The sequence below is a fragment of the Trichoplusia ni genome, chromosome 10 (assembly GCF_003590095.1).
Source record: "Trichoplusia ni isolate ovarian cell line Hi5 chromosome 10, tn1, whole genome shotgun sequence".
NCBI lineage: Eukaryota > Metazoa > Arthropoda > Insecta > Lepidoptera > Noctuidae > Trichoplusia > Trichoplusia ni.
The window spans coordinates 8,655,280-8,672,207 of NC_039487.1; the positions used below are offsets into that span (position 1 = coordinate 8,655,280).

The 16,928-nt window shown below is 34.4% G+C and overlaps 1 protein-coding gene across 1 annotated transcript in view; it reads right to left on the reverse strand.

Annotated features, from left to right (window-relative positions):
- The window catches only part of LOC113498243 (lysine-specific demethylase 3A-like), a 155,968-nt gene extending 139,634 nt beyond the window's left edge, over window positions 1–16,334 (reverse strand). Inside the window, exon 1 of the mRNA XM_026878185.1 lies at window positions 16,072–16,334. Coding sequence (XP_026733986.1) covers window positions 16,072–16,227 — 156 coding nt within the window. The 5' untranslated portion in view covers window positions 16,228–16,334. The remainder of the gene's footprint in view (window positions 1–16,071) is intronic.
- Window positions 16,335–16,928: the final 594 nt, after the last annotated feature.

The following is a 16,928-nucleotide window of genomic DNA, read 5'->3' on the forward strand; positions in this document are numbered from 1 at the left end:
AATTACTCATATCAATTCAATCGTAGCTGTGCCCAGTAACACTTCTTTTTAATTTACAACTTTCACTGGAAAAAATACACTCATTCTATACAGCATTTGGAAAAAATATTAAAAGCCGATGGATTGGAGAAAGTGAATCATAATCAAGTTGAACTAAAGTAATTTAAACCGTAAAATTGGCATTTTTCGACAAACGTCAATCGTCTTCATGCAAAAGGAAGCAGTAGTAATCATTTGAGAACAACAAATATTTGCCACGTCTTCTATTACGCCGCCTATGGTATGATTAAGGACCTAGATTATGTAATTAAACATAACAACATTCTGAGTACTAGATAAAAATGTAAACAAAAGAGATAAGGATTAAATATTACTCAGTCAACATCACAAGCGCAATCTTAATGTCAGCCCATTTATTATAACATCGTCATTAAGGATTTTCCTCGTTTTCATGTATGCCTTGACCTACTTTAAGATAAATTCGTCTAGGGACCATTCCTACATTTTTTTAATTCAAATTACTATATTTCACACCAATCCGAACTGCATTTAGTCTACACTACTGTTTTAAAGAGGTACAATTTGAGATCTTGTAACATTGTAATGGGCTAATCTTAGGAACGACTGAACGGATTTTGAAGAATCTTTTACCAATAGAAAGACTATAACATTATTTCTGAGTGTTATAGGCCATCATTTTCCCGAATGTGTATTACGTCTAAACAACTGGCTACGGGTCAACTATCGTACAATAAAAATAAAAAAAAATCTTGATGAAACCGCCGATGGCTATCTGTCAAAATGAAAATGTCGTCACCTTAATCTACCTCGTTAATTAGTTAAACAAATAAATAACGAGTTTGTATATCTAGTTATAAAAACATAAATTAACGCCTACACCGATCTAAAAGTGTGTTTACGTATTGCGACGTAGCGTAAGTGTTTTTGTATAATTTGTCTCGTGTGTCGCTTTGATCAGTATTATTTTAATCTGGAAAATAACAAGCAGAATATAATTACTTTTCCGATCTAACTTATGTTCTAACGTATGTCGAGTAGTTGTAGTTATTATTTCATGCCTACAAGTTTACTTACAAAATGTCAATGTTATGCACTACAAAGGAAATCCTAAACTTGGTTATTCTAGAGTTCAGAATGTGCATGAATGATCTAGAATCAGACCAATATTAGGCTGGTAAGATTATCAGACGCTCTATCATTATTTTGGTAGTAGAAGCGTCTCTCTTTCACATCCGCAATAATAAGTAGTAGCAGTAAGACCTGTTTCATGAACTTTATTCTATCTTTAAATTTTGACTATTTCAGCCTTAACCTTAACTCTAACAACTTAGGTTTCCTATCTGTTTAAAATTTTGTAGTTATTACGGCCTATTTCAACTATTTCACAGATAAGTTAATTTACTACGAAACTAAAACATAATGAGAAGCGATCAAAGAAACCAATAACGTGAACTTATCATAGACTAATGAATTAAGCCATTAAAATCTCATAAGGTTTTGTAGAGTTATTTACTTTGTAAACTAAACGTTGCTTAATATTGTGCAAAATATGAAAATGATGCTTCATCAGTGTTGATTTAGTTTTGCTTACATAACGAAATAATTGACAAGGAATTCAGGTCACTATGACTGATCGTAAATCCAAGGCCTAATCATACCTTTTTTGTAGGATCCTTTTTTCTTTTTCAATATTTACCTTGAGAAAAGAATTAAGACGTTAACATGGTAAAAATAATACATTAAATAATAATAATTTGACTTTTTCTCTCAGAATGTATTCTTATATTTCTTATCAAATCTTTGTCAGCATATGAGCAAATAATGTAACTGTTAGCACAGCCTGTGTTCCCAATATATTCTACTCTCTAAAAACAATTATGAATACTCCGTTGTAAAAAATCATTGACACCAATATAAATTCCATACAATTTAAATTAATAAATCTCATTAATTCAGATAAACCAAATCTTTTAGTAATGGAATTACTTGCAACATTATTTATGTCTTGCTTACATTGCAGACTTAATTGCTGTAAAATTATTTATTAAGTGAAACTTGAACTGATTTACAACATTGGAACCTGTTATAATATTTCAATTTTCAAGTGCCTTACAACATTAATTAAATTAAATTCCTAAGTTAATCAAACTGTTTCGCATTATAGAAATGACTTTGTTTAATGTTTGGGACCAAAATCAATTAAGTTTCAAATATTTTTAATTAAACTAAATTGGATTATGTCATGTCACTCTGAACTACAAACGACCATTTTCATATCTATACTTCTATACTAATATATAAAGCATATATAAAACAAACAAACTCTTCAAGTTTGTTTGTTTGTTTGTTTGAACGCGCTAATCTCGGGAACAACTGGTTCAAATTCAAAAATTCCAAAATTCCTTTTTAGGACATATACCATCACGCTGCGACTAATAGGAGCGAAGATACAATGGAAAATGAGGAAAAAACAGGGCAGGTATAAATCATAACTCATATCTTCTAACCACGCGGACGGATTCGCGGGCAACAGCTAGTAAGATATATAACAAATCCGGTTGTGGACTACAAATTAACAGACGCTTCATATGAAGTAAGACATTTAGCAGAACCCGATGATGATGGGGATCTGAATCCAACGTAAGAAAGAACCATAAAGCTAAAGAATATTATGTCGACAGTCAGGATACGCAGAAAACATATCTTGAAAAATACTAAAGCAATGTAAATTTTCAAACTATCATTCAACAAAAATAACTTGTCCTCTGCGGTAACCGTATCAACCAACTTTGGCTGAGCTATTTTGAACATAGCATGACTTTCAACAACCTCAACCATTGTCCTTTAATACAAAGGATAAATCCAACCTGACTGATCGTTTCGAAACTTGGCAAGTTAAAACTTGTTCTACATTCTTATATCCATCCTTCACTCTCCCGATTAGTTCACTAATTGTGTATCCCTAAGTATAAATGACCATTTGAAGTAAAGTTTTGTGAAAGTGGTCTGTGTTTACCGGGCGGGGAATAGAACCGGTCCATAGACTGACCCCGGGTTGTCAGGCAAGATTGTCTTGTATTGCACAACCAAGCGACGCACGATTTATCGGCGATCAAGATTTACTATCAGATTATCCATTGATTTTGTGATTATTAGAATTTTGAATTTGCTACCCGCGACTTAGACAACGCGGTGATCAATAAATAATTTCACTTGTACACGTAAACAGATCTTTGACGTAGAATAAATTAAACAACCGTAACATGTGTTTGTTTAACCCTTAGATGTGTCTTTGCGTATTTATTATTTCGCCTACAGATATTAAAACGGCATTACAATAGTTACATAACGGCGTAACCTTAAGAAACAATACTCTTCTCATCAATGCCAACACCGACTTCAATAACGCCTTTATTCCATAGCAATAAAGTTCATAATGCGAGCGAAGCGTCAAAAGATTATTTTATAAGACCTCTTTGTTCTAAATGGTCACACTATAAAACGATCATTCAATAAATGTTACTGATATTTTGCACGAGAAGCGTTACATTGTCTTGATATCAATGATTATAGGATTATTTCTCAGTTTACGGAATTTTCCGATAACATTCCCCATGTGAGTTAACATCTACTTACCGTATCAAGCCAAAAGAAATTAATTATTGACGCCTTTTCCTCAAAGAAATTTAGGTAACCGCATCGTTGGGCCGTTACCTACCCATTTCTCTTAAAAAATCTTTCCATGTCAAATGTTCTTAACAATTTCACTTCGACCAGTGTCACTACGGGTCTATTTATCTTAAGATCTACAACAGTCAAGATAACTTACAAAAATGCTTAGTAATGACGACTGAGATATTCTTTATCTTAAAATTTTACAATGATGGAGCTTCCTTAAATATTCCAACAAAATTAAAAGATCTACTTTAAGTGCAAAAACGTCATATAATGTTCTGTTGATAGTGTAAGACTACCGGACTCAAAAGATTTGTTTACATTATTGACATTCGAACGATGCCTATTAAGTACTTAAAACGTTCTATCTCGTTATAAATAGTCAGTGGCGTGATAAACCTCAGTAGTTGTTATCACAGACAAACAATAAAGACATAAACACAGTCCACAGTGTGAATAGTTATGCGCACATTATCTTAATTGCATAGTTGTAACAAATATTGAGATAATAGGATAGGTACTTACCTAATTTGTAAAGCAACTGTAAATACACTACTTACTTGATGTTAAAATATAGAATATTATTGGTTAAGAAAGTAAAAAACGATGTAGGCCAAATCCATGTTTTAATAATACTTAGTAAGCAAACAAATAATGTCAAAATTTCTAGTAAAATCAAAGACGATCTGAGGTCAAAGTTCAACAAAAACCAATCCAGTAAAATAATACCGATACAAATGATAATTTCCCACAATTTGTTTAACATCACAACCATTTTCTTCGGTGTTTACGTTCACTTCAGCCTCAATGATGCGTCTGACTCACAATGGAACTTAACCTTCTTCCATAAAGTTACAGCCATTACAAAATCATTATATCATCGCGTAACGTGATTCGCGAGATCGAAATACATAATGTCTGTCAAGACCATGACATTTGCAGATTCTGTTCTATGTAGTGTATGAGTCTGTGCGTGTTTTAGTATTCTAATTAGTCCAAGAGTTTCATTAGCAACCGTCGTTACGTAATTACGATCATCAAGTACAGGCGGTGCGGGGGCTGGCGCTCGGGTGGCCATAACGCTGTTACCATCCCAGCCTTATTCCAACTTATTCTTTAAATACAATACATTTGCCCGTAAATGTTTACTAAGAGCGCGAGCCTCCTTTATAGCGGTCTATAACCTTGGAAGGAATAGATGCTCTCAAGTATCCTGCTTTGGACATCCTATACCAACAATCTTGTACATATGAACATTTTATAGACCATTATATGTAATCTTTATTCTCGACTCGTCTTACATTAACCACAGAGACGGGTCGAACTGATTTACGCAAAAACCACACACCTAATAAAAAGATATGAGAAAATCATGTCACTTGCTGAGTGTGACTGAACAATTAATGCTGTGGTTAGAAAAAAATAGATTGAAATAAGACCTATTTCAATAGTCTCTAATCCCGTATACTCAAGAAGTGAGACTGAAAGCTAACCCCAATTGCCTGTAGAAAGGTTATGCAGAAAAATCCCTTGCTCCAGAGCACTCATTTAGTAACACCAAGTACTAATAATTTACAGGTTTTGTACAAGCTACCAGTATTCAGACGATGATATTGTGAAATCATCAACAGAAACCTTTGAAAAGAGCCTTCAGACTGAACCGCTCACTGACCAAGGCCGACGGTCACGGCTGGTCATGGTGCTACATAAATACGAGATCGAGCAAAAAGATAATAATACTAAGTAAAAATCCGCTATTCAAATTCAACGATAATCATTTTAAAAGTACTATATAGAGTGTAAAGCCACTTAGAACGCAACAAAAATGGTTGAATACGTTGACAATCTAAACTAAAATGAGGACGTTAGGTTCATCGTTATAATCCGAAATCGATTCCAAAATACTTTCGTCAGTGTCGTAACAGGTTATTTCAACGGGGCCATCGTTGTTGGTATAAATAACAGTTAATTTCTCGCGTTACGCTCCGTTAGATCACGTCGCGTGCCCAACGATGCTTCCTGGTTTGCCTCGACAGATTCCATTGCATTTAGCTATACATATAAGCTGCTATTTCTATTGATTTATTTATTAAAACTTTAAGCCTTACTTTTATTTCAATTACGTTCGTTCGTTACGCAATAGCTTTACGTTCCCTTTTGGCTTGATCGTTTGATGTGTTATAATTTTCATTCTCAATCAGTATCTGCTATTCACACTGTAGAAAAACCGTCATTAACAGTTTATTTCACGTTTTTAAATAAGTCGTCGCCCAATACACATTAGCGATATGATCATATACTTATTTATAGTAAATCTAATCCACCATATATTTACCAGTAAGTCACAACTCACAAGTTTCATCCACTCTGTGATGATGCTGGCATGTCAAATTAATGTGAAAAATAAATGGCTGCTATGAATGCGGAGACAGTACATACGAGTATATGGGACGCATAACACACGGACGGAAGGACCTGTGGTGCGTGACCGACGACTCTCTGCCCTCGGCTTGTTCCGAATATAAAATAACAGTACTATCATCAATCGATACTCGTCCTTCATAACACGTTTATACCTTATTCCTTAAGGCAGAAGTTGCAAACAGTTTTCGCTTTCAATTTTCGTTTTACAAAAGTTATAAAACTTTGATATTATTATCTACCTCTGTTGTATCCATGAAGATATTGCCCTTAGCGAAATATCTCAAATTCAAGCAGGTTTTGTAGCCCTGAGCTTAAGAACTTCTTGTCAGACATGATCAAGACAACAAAACTAATATAGTACAACGCGATAGATAATAGTTCTTAATTATCAAACTCTAGATGTCTAGTAATTACAATCTATTGTCAAGGTTGCTGGAGCTGTATTGTTAATATTAATAAAATTGTTCAGCTAGAGATCATTAAAATAAATATCATTGTTGCCCTCTATGATGTTAATACTACCCTGAAAATGATTACTTACTTATTAATTAATCACTCAAAAACAAACTTCATTGCATTCAAACAAAATATTTATTTTGAGGATCGGAATTTGGATTTACAAAAGTGTATTCCTTGAGAATTCAGGTCGTCGCTTTTCGAGCGGGTAAGCTATTTCCAATCTTTCCGTGAAGAGGATTCCAAACGCATGAGACTGTGTGTGTTATGTAGAAATATACGTATACTAAACCTATCTCATTTGCACCTTCTATTTCTCTCTTACTTGTAAATAGGAAAACTATAACAATGGGAGCTACGGTCGTGGTTGGGGGCTATTTAATATAAGCTTGAATAGATAGATGGCCAGGTTCTATGTATTTTCATCAATTTTATCATTTTGACCCAACATTTTATAGAACTCCTCCGGCATTATGGATCGATGCATTTGTACCAACAGACGCTATCTTTGTTCACAAAGTGATTCTTGTATAATACAAACTATTATTACAACAAATTATATTGGTTATGAAGGTGAATCAATCGTCCTAAAGTACCCGTCACGAGAAGCTATAAATTATGTAAACAAACATCTTTTACTAAGTAAACATTTTATACTGCGAGATAATAATAAATTGACCATATTCAATCGACATGAAATATAGACGGGTTATATGAAAGTAACAACCTATTTAATTTAGTCGGATCATATTTTAACGACGCAAAGCGCTATCGTTTGTGTTTCTTGGTACCGGAACGCGTCCGTCGCAGGGATTGTGAACTATCGGGACGCCATTTTGAAATAAACGCATCATTCGAGTTTCGAATGCGTACGAGTTTGTTTCATTGCTTTGCATATATCGCGGATCTGGTTGTTATTGTTAATTTTGTTATTGTTTCGTTATCACTTTTTTATTGTTGTTACTTTAATTGTTGCGTTAATTTTATTTGTTATTACGTATAATGGAGCCAGTAGCCAGTACATCTAAGGAAATAAATTCGCCACGAAAAAAACGTCAAAAGGTGCGTAATACAATTTATCTAAAATATATAATAAGTAAAAAGAAAGAGTTGTTTGTTCAAACGCGCTAATCTTTGGAAACTTAAGGTTAATATTAGAAGTAGGTTTTAAATTGTGAAGTAATTGGTTAGGTTAATTGGTATACCTGGAGATATAGCTTGAGCTTCGTGTGACAAGTGACTACCGGTGATTTTTACAGGTGACGAGCTTTACGGTTAATGAGAAAAATATGGTATGGTATACAAGAGGGACTGCAGCAGATTACTTCGGAAAATTGGAAGCGTTGTGTGGAGCATGTTATCAAGGATGAAGATAATTTTTATTCCAAAATCGATGAGATGATTGATAAAACTGTAGACAGCTTCGTGATACATGTCACTGATTCTGACACAGAAATGGAAACATCTGAATCTGACGAATAATTATTCTTAAATAATATTTATGTTAATTAATATTTGTTACTTAATAATTTATTAAATCTTAAACAAATTCATTTTTTTTGTTGGTCCAAATGTTGTGAACTCCTGAACACTTGTTTACAAAATTTATAGCTTCTCATGACGGTTACTTTACATACAAGCGGAAATTAGCAAGCAGACTTAAAACCATTATTTTTAAAGAACAAAAGTATGCACTCAATAAAAACGTTACATTCGCGACAAAGACACAATTGAATGAGGTGTTTATCTGTCTTTGTTCATTGCAACTTGCATCGACAAATGCTTATATAAACAACAGGAAACACTTGTTTTACAGTAAATGATCACTAGAAAATGTAATTAATATCGACATCTTTAACGACCTGTACGAGTAATACATACTTAACTAGATTAAGTATAACACTGGAACAATAAATCAAGTGTTTGCTTAATAAATCACTCTAAACTTTTCAAGTTAGTAATAAAAAATCGTAGAAATAATTTCGAACAACATCATCTATTAGATTTTGTAAGCGTAACGAATTAATTCCAATATTTCATCAAGAGCCCTAATTTTTCGGCCCAACCTAGATTAGGGTAAAGTGCTGAAGGCTTACAGATTTAAATTCATGTATTCGATATAGAGGTACAAGCGGTTTTTTTTTTGATTCAGCGTTGTGACGAAAATAACATAATAAATCTGAAGATATTACGAGTATAATTTTTGTCGATGCCACTAAGACCGGGGGCCGCGAAGGTTGGCCGTCTCGAAGGGCTTTGCGAGGTTACAATAACACAACCTTATTTGGGCGGTAAACATCACACTAAAACTACTACTGCTTTAGTGTTGGAAACATAAATTCCGGGTTTTATATTCGCTGCATTTGTTCGCTAAACGTTAAGTACATTTCAGCTAGAACACTATTCAATGCTCTGCACGTAGGTACTTATTGCTTCCTGCCAAGCACAGTAGTCAATCGTGCTTTCTTCGCAGTTAGTTCGTAGAGCTCTCAAAACGATTACCGCTTTTCTCCGTAGATTGGCTCTTTGGACTTCTTTCAAACACTTAATCTTTAGAGGGCAAGCAAGAAGTGCGGTTGATAACTAGTTTGCCAGCTGCCTCCACTTTGTTAAACCCACTCAAACTGGTATCAGGGCAGGAAAGCTACTCACGCGTGAATACAAGTATTTTCACCTCTATCTAGTTGGCGGACACTTGTTTCAAAATATTTAGAAAGTTCAATTATTTAAGTAACTCATGCATAAGGATGTATTAGTAGTATTAGATTACAAATCTAGATAAAGTAATGGGATTTTGTTGCATTGGAAGCTGCCCTGAATAAATTTTCCCCGCATTGAAACTGACAAAGTTTTGTGACGTATATTAAAGAAGGGCACGGCCTTGTTCATTACGAGTAAAGGTAAAATATAATTATCTCATCTGTGGAGAAGCGTTAAACTCGAGCCAACGAACACAACAGTGCCAGATATCTACCAACAAAAATTTCAAGAGACAAACTCGCTTTCCCCGCTAGCCGCGGCCCCGGTCGCTCGCTTGATAAGTGGCCTAAGGGCTCCCCCCTCACTTCTGTGACCTACTTCCCGTCCTCGCCCTCGCGATCTTTGTGCTGCCACTTGCACAACTCGTTTGATATCAGCTGGATGATAATGTTGATTGGATCATACCACCTCTATTCTGAATTTGGATCGCATTGCAAAACTCTCCCAGAGAGTTTATTGAACTCGCGTTACATAGTCAATTTTGTTTATTTATTATTTTTATTTAGATAAGTTATGACATTTCGCTCAATGGCTTTTGCAACTTTCTCTATGTCAGCGGTCTATTAGTAAGTTACATACTGCGTAAGATTTGGAGTTACTTTTTATGAGCATATCAATGCTTTTATTTCCTTTCTTCAGACTTATTTTTAACTCATACCTGTCATGTTTTGTAAACATAAAACTGTGTATATAGCCGCCATTTTCGTTGGTAATTGCGAGTTTTGTATTTAGAATGTACTCGTAAACGTCAGGCTATTTCCCAGCGCCAAGTGTCTACGAAGGTCAACCTCTAATGGATATTTTACAGTCAAACTTTTTAGGATCTTCCGCTTCCATGATTGTTTCACTAAGAGGGCAGATGGACAGAAACACTAGACAATACTAGTCTTTTAACTTTACTTGTTTCATTAAAGGCTAGAATTAATGAATACCTACTAAAGTCCATCCTCTCTTTATAAAACCAGGATCAACAATGTATTTAGTATGATCTAAACTTCTAAAGTATGGTGCGTCTAATCGCTTACAAACTAAGTACGTAAGATCAATAAAACATTGGTGAAGGTCAACTGTATTCTGAGTCGGTAAAGTCAGTCAATTTCTATGGTCACGCGAACGTCTCAAGCATGCTATTTCAGAATGCTCCAGTTAAGAAGATATCTGGTTACAAATTTCTATGTAAGAAAAAATATGCCTCATATAGGTATTTTGCTGTTATAAACAGAAGCTTTATTTAACAAGGTCATAATGTAATATTACTTGGCAGTGTGGAATTTCTGATTTTAGACTTCACTCTGTAAACGAGAAGAAAATTGTGAAGCTAGGTGATGATAAAGCAGTGATCCATCTTTTCTATGATACACTTTCTGTTGTGGGAATTTCTGAATGTCCCTACAAATGTATATTTTAACGAGAATACCATTGGTGTGTTCAAAGTATTAAAACTGTCTCATTTCTGTTCTCTCTGTGGCCTTGTGTGGCCAGTGACTAAGTCGAACAGTAATTTACAATATTACTAGAACAAAGACTAATATATTTCTATTGTTCACACTAGAAACGATGAACATAAGGTCTTGTGAAAAAATATATTGAAACCATCACATCAATATTGTATGTGCTTTAGGCTTAACGGCTGACTCAATACAGATGCGTTAGCTTTAAGAACATAGGATACTCTTAAAAGGTAGGACAAGCCGCGGGAACAGCAAATTCTTATCTTCTATACTAATATATAAAGCTGAAGAGTTTGTTTGTTTGTTTGTTTGAACGCGCTAATCTCAGGAACTACTGGTCCAAATTGAAAAATTCTTTTTGTGTTAAATAGACCATTCATCGAGGAAGGCTTTAGGCTATAAACCATCACGCTGCGACTAATAGGAGCGAAGATACAATGGAAAATGTGAAAAAAAACAGGGCAGGTATAAATCATAACCTATATCTTCTACCCACGGGGACGAAGTCGCGGGCAACAGCTAGTATATTATAAACTTGTGTAGCTAGGAGTACCTTCATTGTTGTATTTAGTTATGCCGAGATACCGATAGTCTGATAGAAACATATCCGTAGCCCACATCGTGATTGGAATATCAAGGCATTCGACACAGGTAATAGTAGAACGTGAAGTCTTACAATAATAGCGGTTGCCTAGGTCTCGATGATGTAATACCAGCCAAGGTACAAAAAAATATTCAGAGAAGTGTAATAGTGATTTATATAACATTTATTATGTACTTTTAAGAGTTCATCGTGTTGATTAGTGACAAATCATTCAGAAGAATCGTTATCGACTTCAAGGATAAATAGTATTTCCAATCTACACCATTGTAGATTGGAAATACTACAAACAACAATGATTTCAAGAGTCATTGTTGAATATTTTTGTATAATACTATACAATGTGTAACTAAGAGTTGCCTAGGCGACCGCGACGCTGGCGTAATTGTAAACTAGTAATAAAATAAAATTAGTTACCAACCCGTCTCTCCAATTAAAAACAAATGTCCTACTAATATTGATCTATTGTGACTCAATAGATTTGACATCAGTCTGATAATTAACCAACGTTCCATCTTTAAAGTAAATTAATTGATTTAATAATATCACGTTTCGAAAATACTATCTAGTTTAATTATTAAGTAGGATAAGACAAAAACATAATTGACTTTCTTTAAAATATTCAATGCTTTAAAAGCTCAATTGCATTTACTTTAATGGACATTAAATGTCAGACAGCCATTATACGTATGTACAAAACACCTTACAAGTAGTATAATATCGGACCAGAATTAATGATAACATGCATATTAAACGAACAAAAAGGAACAATGTGTACATACAATTTAAAATAAACCGGTGTGACCTATACGAACGTAGTATAATTATTAACTTAAACTCGTTTGATCAGGTTGAAAACAAGTATATTTAAACAGGATTATTTGTCCATGAAAGAAACCTACAACGTACTCATCTCTAAATACAGACAGATATAGTTAAATCTCATTTCATCCTCAAATCTAAACCTAAAACAAAAATGACTTTGAATCCCTCACAAACGATCAAGTTTGAAAAACCCTGTAAAATTATATTTAAACTCTTTCAATAAAGGCTAAAGTAAAATATTTTTATCTCGCACTTCAAAGGGTTTACAGGTTATTGACTCTAGCGTATTTAGGACACCAGTTTTCCCATCGAGTTGATCAGGATATTGACTTAGGAACGCTTAAATTAAAACTCGTCGTTATTACAAGAGGGCTACCTAAGTGATAATACCTGTTCTGGGTCGACATTTGTTTTGGTAAAAAGCAGCTAAATATACGTATTTGAACTTGCTTGACCCGATCGATTTGAAAAAGGGAGTCTTCTTATTACTTCTGTCTCGAAAACTAAATGGCTTTTTGTTGCTGGCCTCATTTTTATCACAAGTCAATTACACAGGTATGTATTATTAATGTTTGAACAAACCTTATTTACAACAGGCAATTAAGATCAATAAATGGACATTTTGTATTTTTTCGAACGGCAGAATGTCTTGCTATCTAAGCATACTGGCAAGCGTTATTGTAGCGTTGATATTGACAGCAAGAGCCATTAAATTACACTACCTAATTAACAGAACAAGAAATTCAAGTTGGTTAATTTAAGAAACAGGTGATCAGGCTTTCAAATAACTGTAAGTGAGGACTTATAACTATGTAGTCAACTTGGTAAAACTACTTCGTAATTGTATTTAATTTTGGTAGGAATAGTGAACGACACCTGCGTCCAACCCCACTGTTCAAAACGCGTAGGTAATCTAAACAAATTATCTTTCATGTGGCAAGGCGTATAGCTGTGTTGAGTTGGTCTGGCGTCTCTCACTTGGCGGGAGAGCGAGCGAATAGCGATGCAGTGGTATAAAGATATGTCGTCTATTTTTAACTGACGAGTAATGCAGGCGTGCGGACGCATCACAGAACAACTTTGCTTTTGTCGTGTATCTTGATTTTGAATGTTTCTGTATACCTGCTATATTATGTTTACAGTTTACACAAAACATGCCAGTCATCGTAAATTTTTTGACGACTCCACCATCTGGCACAAAAACCAACAAGCGTAACATTCCTCGTTGCGATACACGCTCTTATCTGTAATTCAAATGATACGATAGTTATGGTTCTGAAGAACAAACTTTGCTAATGAGATCATGTAGTTAATTATGTGTTCTCGTTATGTGAAGTTGCCAATTTCAATAAGTGATTACGCAACGTGTGAGCAGTGTATTTATAGTATGCGTATGTTGTGTATAGTCGAGTAATAGTCGCGCTCTGGTTCTCTTTCTAGTTAAATTAGAATACTAAGGAAATAAATAAAAAATATTTTTAATATATGATAGTAATCATACAATTTCCATGTGGTAGGACGATATCCGAACACCGAGATGTCTAATATTCACATTCTGACGTTAGTCAGTTTCAAGGTATGGTGTTATTTTTCTCAACAGTTTAATCGTCGTGTATAAAGTGATTGAGACAGTAAATTACTTTTTAAATTTATGCTAATTTTGGTATAGGGTAGGGGCATTATTATCCTTTGAGTCCAAGATTTGCATTTTGATTAAGTTTTATCCTAAAATCGAAGGAGTTTACGCGAGTTGAGTTCAATCAATATTGTATTACGTACGTATGAGTGATTGAAAAAGAAATAGTACTCTCGTTATATTGTTATCACGTACTTAGTGGTAATCAACAAATATTATAGTGGAAACACACGCAATCTACGTGAAATCAAAGTTATTTGCATTAGAAAACATTAACGTGCCCTAAAATATGATCAGCATAATTTCAGTTTCAAAGCTCTGAATAGTGAATACGTCTAATTACTACTACGACTAAAAGGGGTTTATTGGTCTTATTGTAGCATTACTTTTCTGTTAAATGTATAACGAAACAATACTAAGACATCATCTCATTTAATATTCACTAAGGACGGATTGGAACAAGGATTCGAGGAGAACGCGGGACAAGTCAATTGGAATAATTTATATACAAATTGGAATTCTTTCGTTTAAGTGAAAGTCGAGAAAATCTTCCCATGTCTAATAACTTTTCTTCGTCCAAAAAGTGTTTGGGCCGAGTCGACACAGCGCGGTGCGTACGGACGGTGCATCGAACGCGGTGAGAGCGAGGTCGTTGAACCTAGCGCCATGTGCATTTGGTTTTGTACAATTTTATACTTAATTGCAATATAATGCTAATCACTAACAATGGTAAGATAGTAAAATAGTGGACAGACAAACAAAAAATATTCAACGGTTGAAAAAAAAAGGTGATCGTGTGCGTTAGAATTAAATAACACCTAGCTAAGTAAAGCTTTCTGTATCCCATTCTAACTGGTATTATTGTCTTTGTCTTAACTTTCTTAGGAAGTACGAAATAGGTCTGCAATTAATGTCAACAGAATATAATTTAGTCTAAGTTGCGAACCCTAAGCAAGCCTTCAAATAAAGACGAAGTGACATAATTATAATGTCATATCCTTTCTCATGCGTAGATTAGGGATAATATCATATTCCGTGTAATCAATCCACTACGGAACTTGCCCTATCTACCTGCTTACTATGCTTTATGCTAAAGGTCAGTGAAGCAATAATTAAGTAAATGAGTACCTATTAAAGTACTGACGGTAGTTGTGCTATCTGTGGCAAGTTATAGACAATTTTTTTGTCTTTAATTAAAAAGTATAGTGGCACCGACCACATTTAAAGTTGTAGATACATTTTGCACTAACTTCTACATTTTAAGTAGAATATGAAAACAAAACAGGGCTGAATAAATGTTTTTTTTTTTGTAATCCTGTTAATTCCTTGTTAGTTAAAAATGATACTTCCTATCAGAATCACCCAGATGGTAGGATCTTTATAGTCGTCTCGTCCTCCTAACTAAAAAGTACTTCCGCTAGATCTAGATGTGTAGAATCAAAAAGTATTTATTTAATATGCAGTTATATGCAGTTAATTTGTATGTAGGTATGAATATGGTCCTTACCTAGTTACCTACTATGTACGCGTAGGTACCTATAATATTCAATTACGCTGTAAATTACAAGTACACCTATTAATACAACCTATTATAAACACATACCTATATGAATAAAATTACTTCATATGTACCTACTTTATTTCTACTTGTAGCTAAGCATAAGTACGTATTGTGTACAGACCCGCAATATTCCAGAGCCTGGTAGTCCCGGGTATCCGAGCCCTTTCCAAACGCCCGTAACTCGGGAGCCCTTTCTCTACCCCCCCCCCCCTTCCCTCCTGTACCCCTTGTGAGACAAAATGTACTAAAGGTGTGTACACAACCAAGTATCATTACAAGTGGTAATTACAGGGTACTAGGTACCTAGCCTAACCACATTTCAACGCTGCACTTTGTCAGATCTGAAGGTCATCTAAAGAATTATAGAAACAAACAGCAATCACAGGAAAATAATAAATTTTCTTGGCATTGATTCGTATTTTACGACATTGATAACATCTTATGAAGTTGGCTATGAAAAGGAATGAGATTATGGAAAGTAGCCAATGAAGTATGTAGGTACTCAGTAAGTTAACTAATAACAATAGTAGTACGAAAAATCGCGCGCTCGAAGTTACCTTTACGCGTACTTCGTTTTTTTTTTTTCTAGAGAACTCAAAAGAAACATGAATGAAACTTAAGTTTATTTTAATTAAATATACCAATAAACTTGTATATATACCTGAAGCTCTTTATTCTTGTTATCTTTGAGCGATGCTGCTCTGATAATACCAGCTTTCCATCCCCATTCGGAAACTTTATTCACGTTAATTTTTGTTACACCACTCACAGCGAGAAATCGTTTGCCAACTAAATCTTCACGGTACTTATAAGCCATAACGAACTACACAATCACATTATTCACATTAAAAACTACACAAACGTCAAAAAACTGAGCATTAAAACGCACAACACGTCACACTCTTCGTCGAGCGAAGGGAAACTACGTGGAAAACACAAGAAATGTTCCTGCGGTACGTTTATATTACGTGGCTCAATTCAAAAGCCAACATTATCGTGCCATGTTGAAGGTTCTTATTACTTTTTCATTTAGTAGCATTATGATGAAACTTATTATTAGCCGGCTAAAGCAAGTGAACACTTAGTCTACGGTTTGGTGAAGTCGCAGAAAACTCTTGAAATCCTTCGCCTTATAGTCTCCATACTAAGGACGTAGATTTTACGTTTTAGTTTGTTGGTGTTCAAATAGAGGGCTCTGCAAAGTGTTCTACTCAAATTCGTGGTTCAACTACTGAGTTTGAATTAAGATAACCAGTATTTTGTTGGCTTACGGCAAATGGCTTAAATTTAGAAATCTAGCAGAAATAAAGGTTTTGAAATTATTTTACGATTCCCCAAACAACGACATAACGCAACTGCATGCCCAACTTTAGATGTCAAAAGTTACTAATAGATGACGCCTTAATCGAAACTGAGGACTATAAGTTTTTACAAAAAATTTGAAAGTCTGCGGTAATATCATAAACATTTCTTATTATTTTTTGCCTCTCTAAAAATTACATTTGAATTAAATAAATT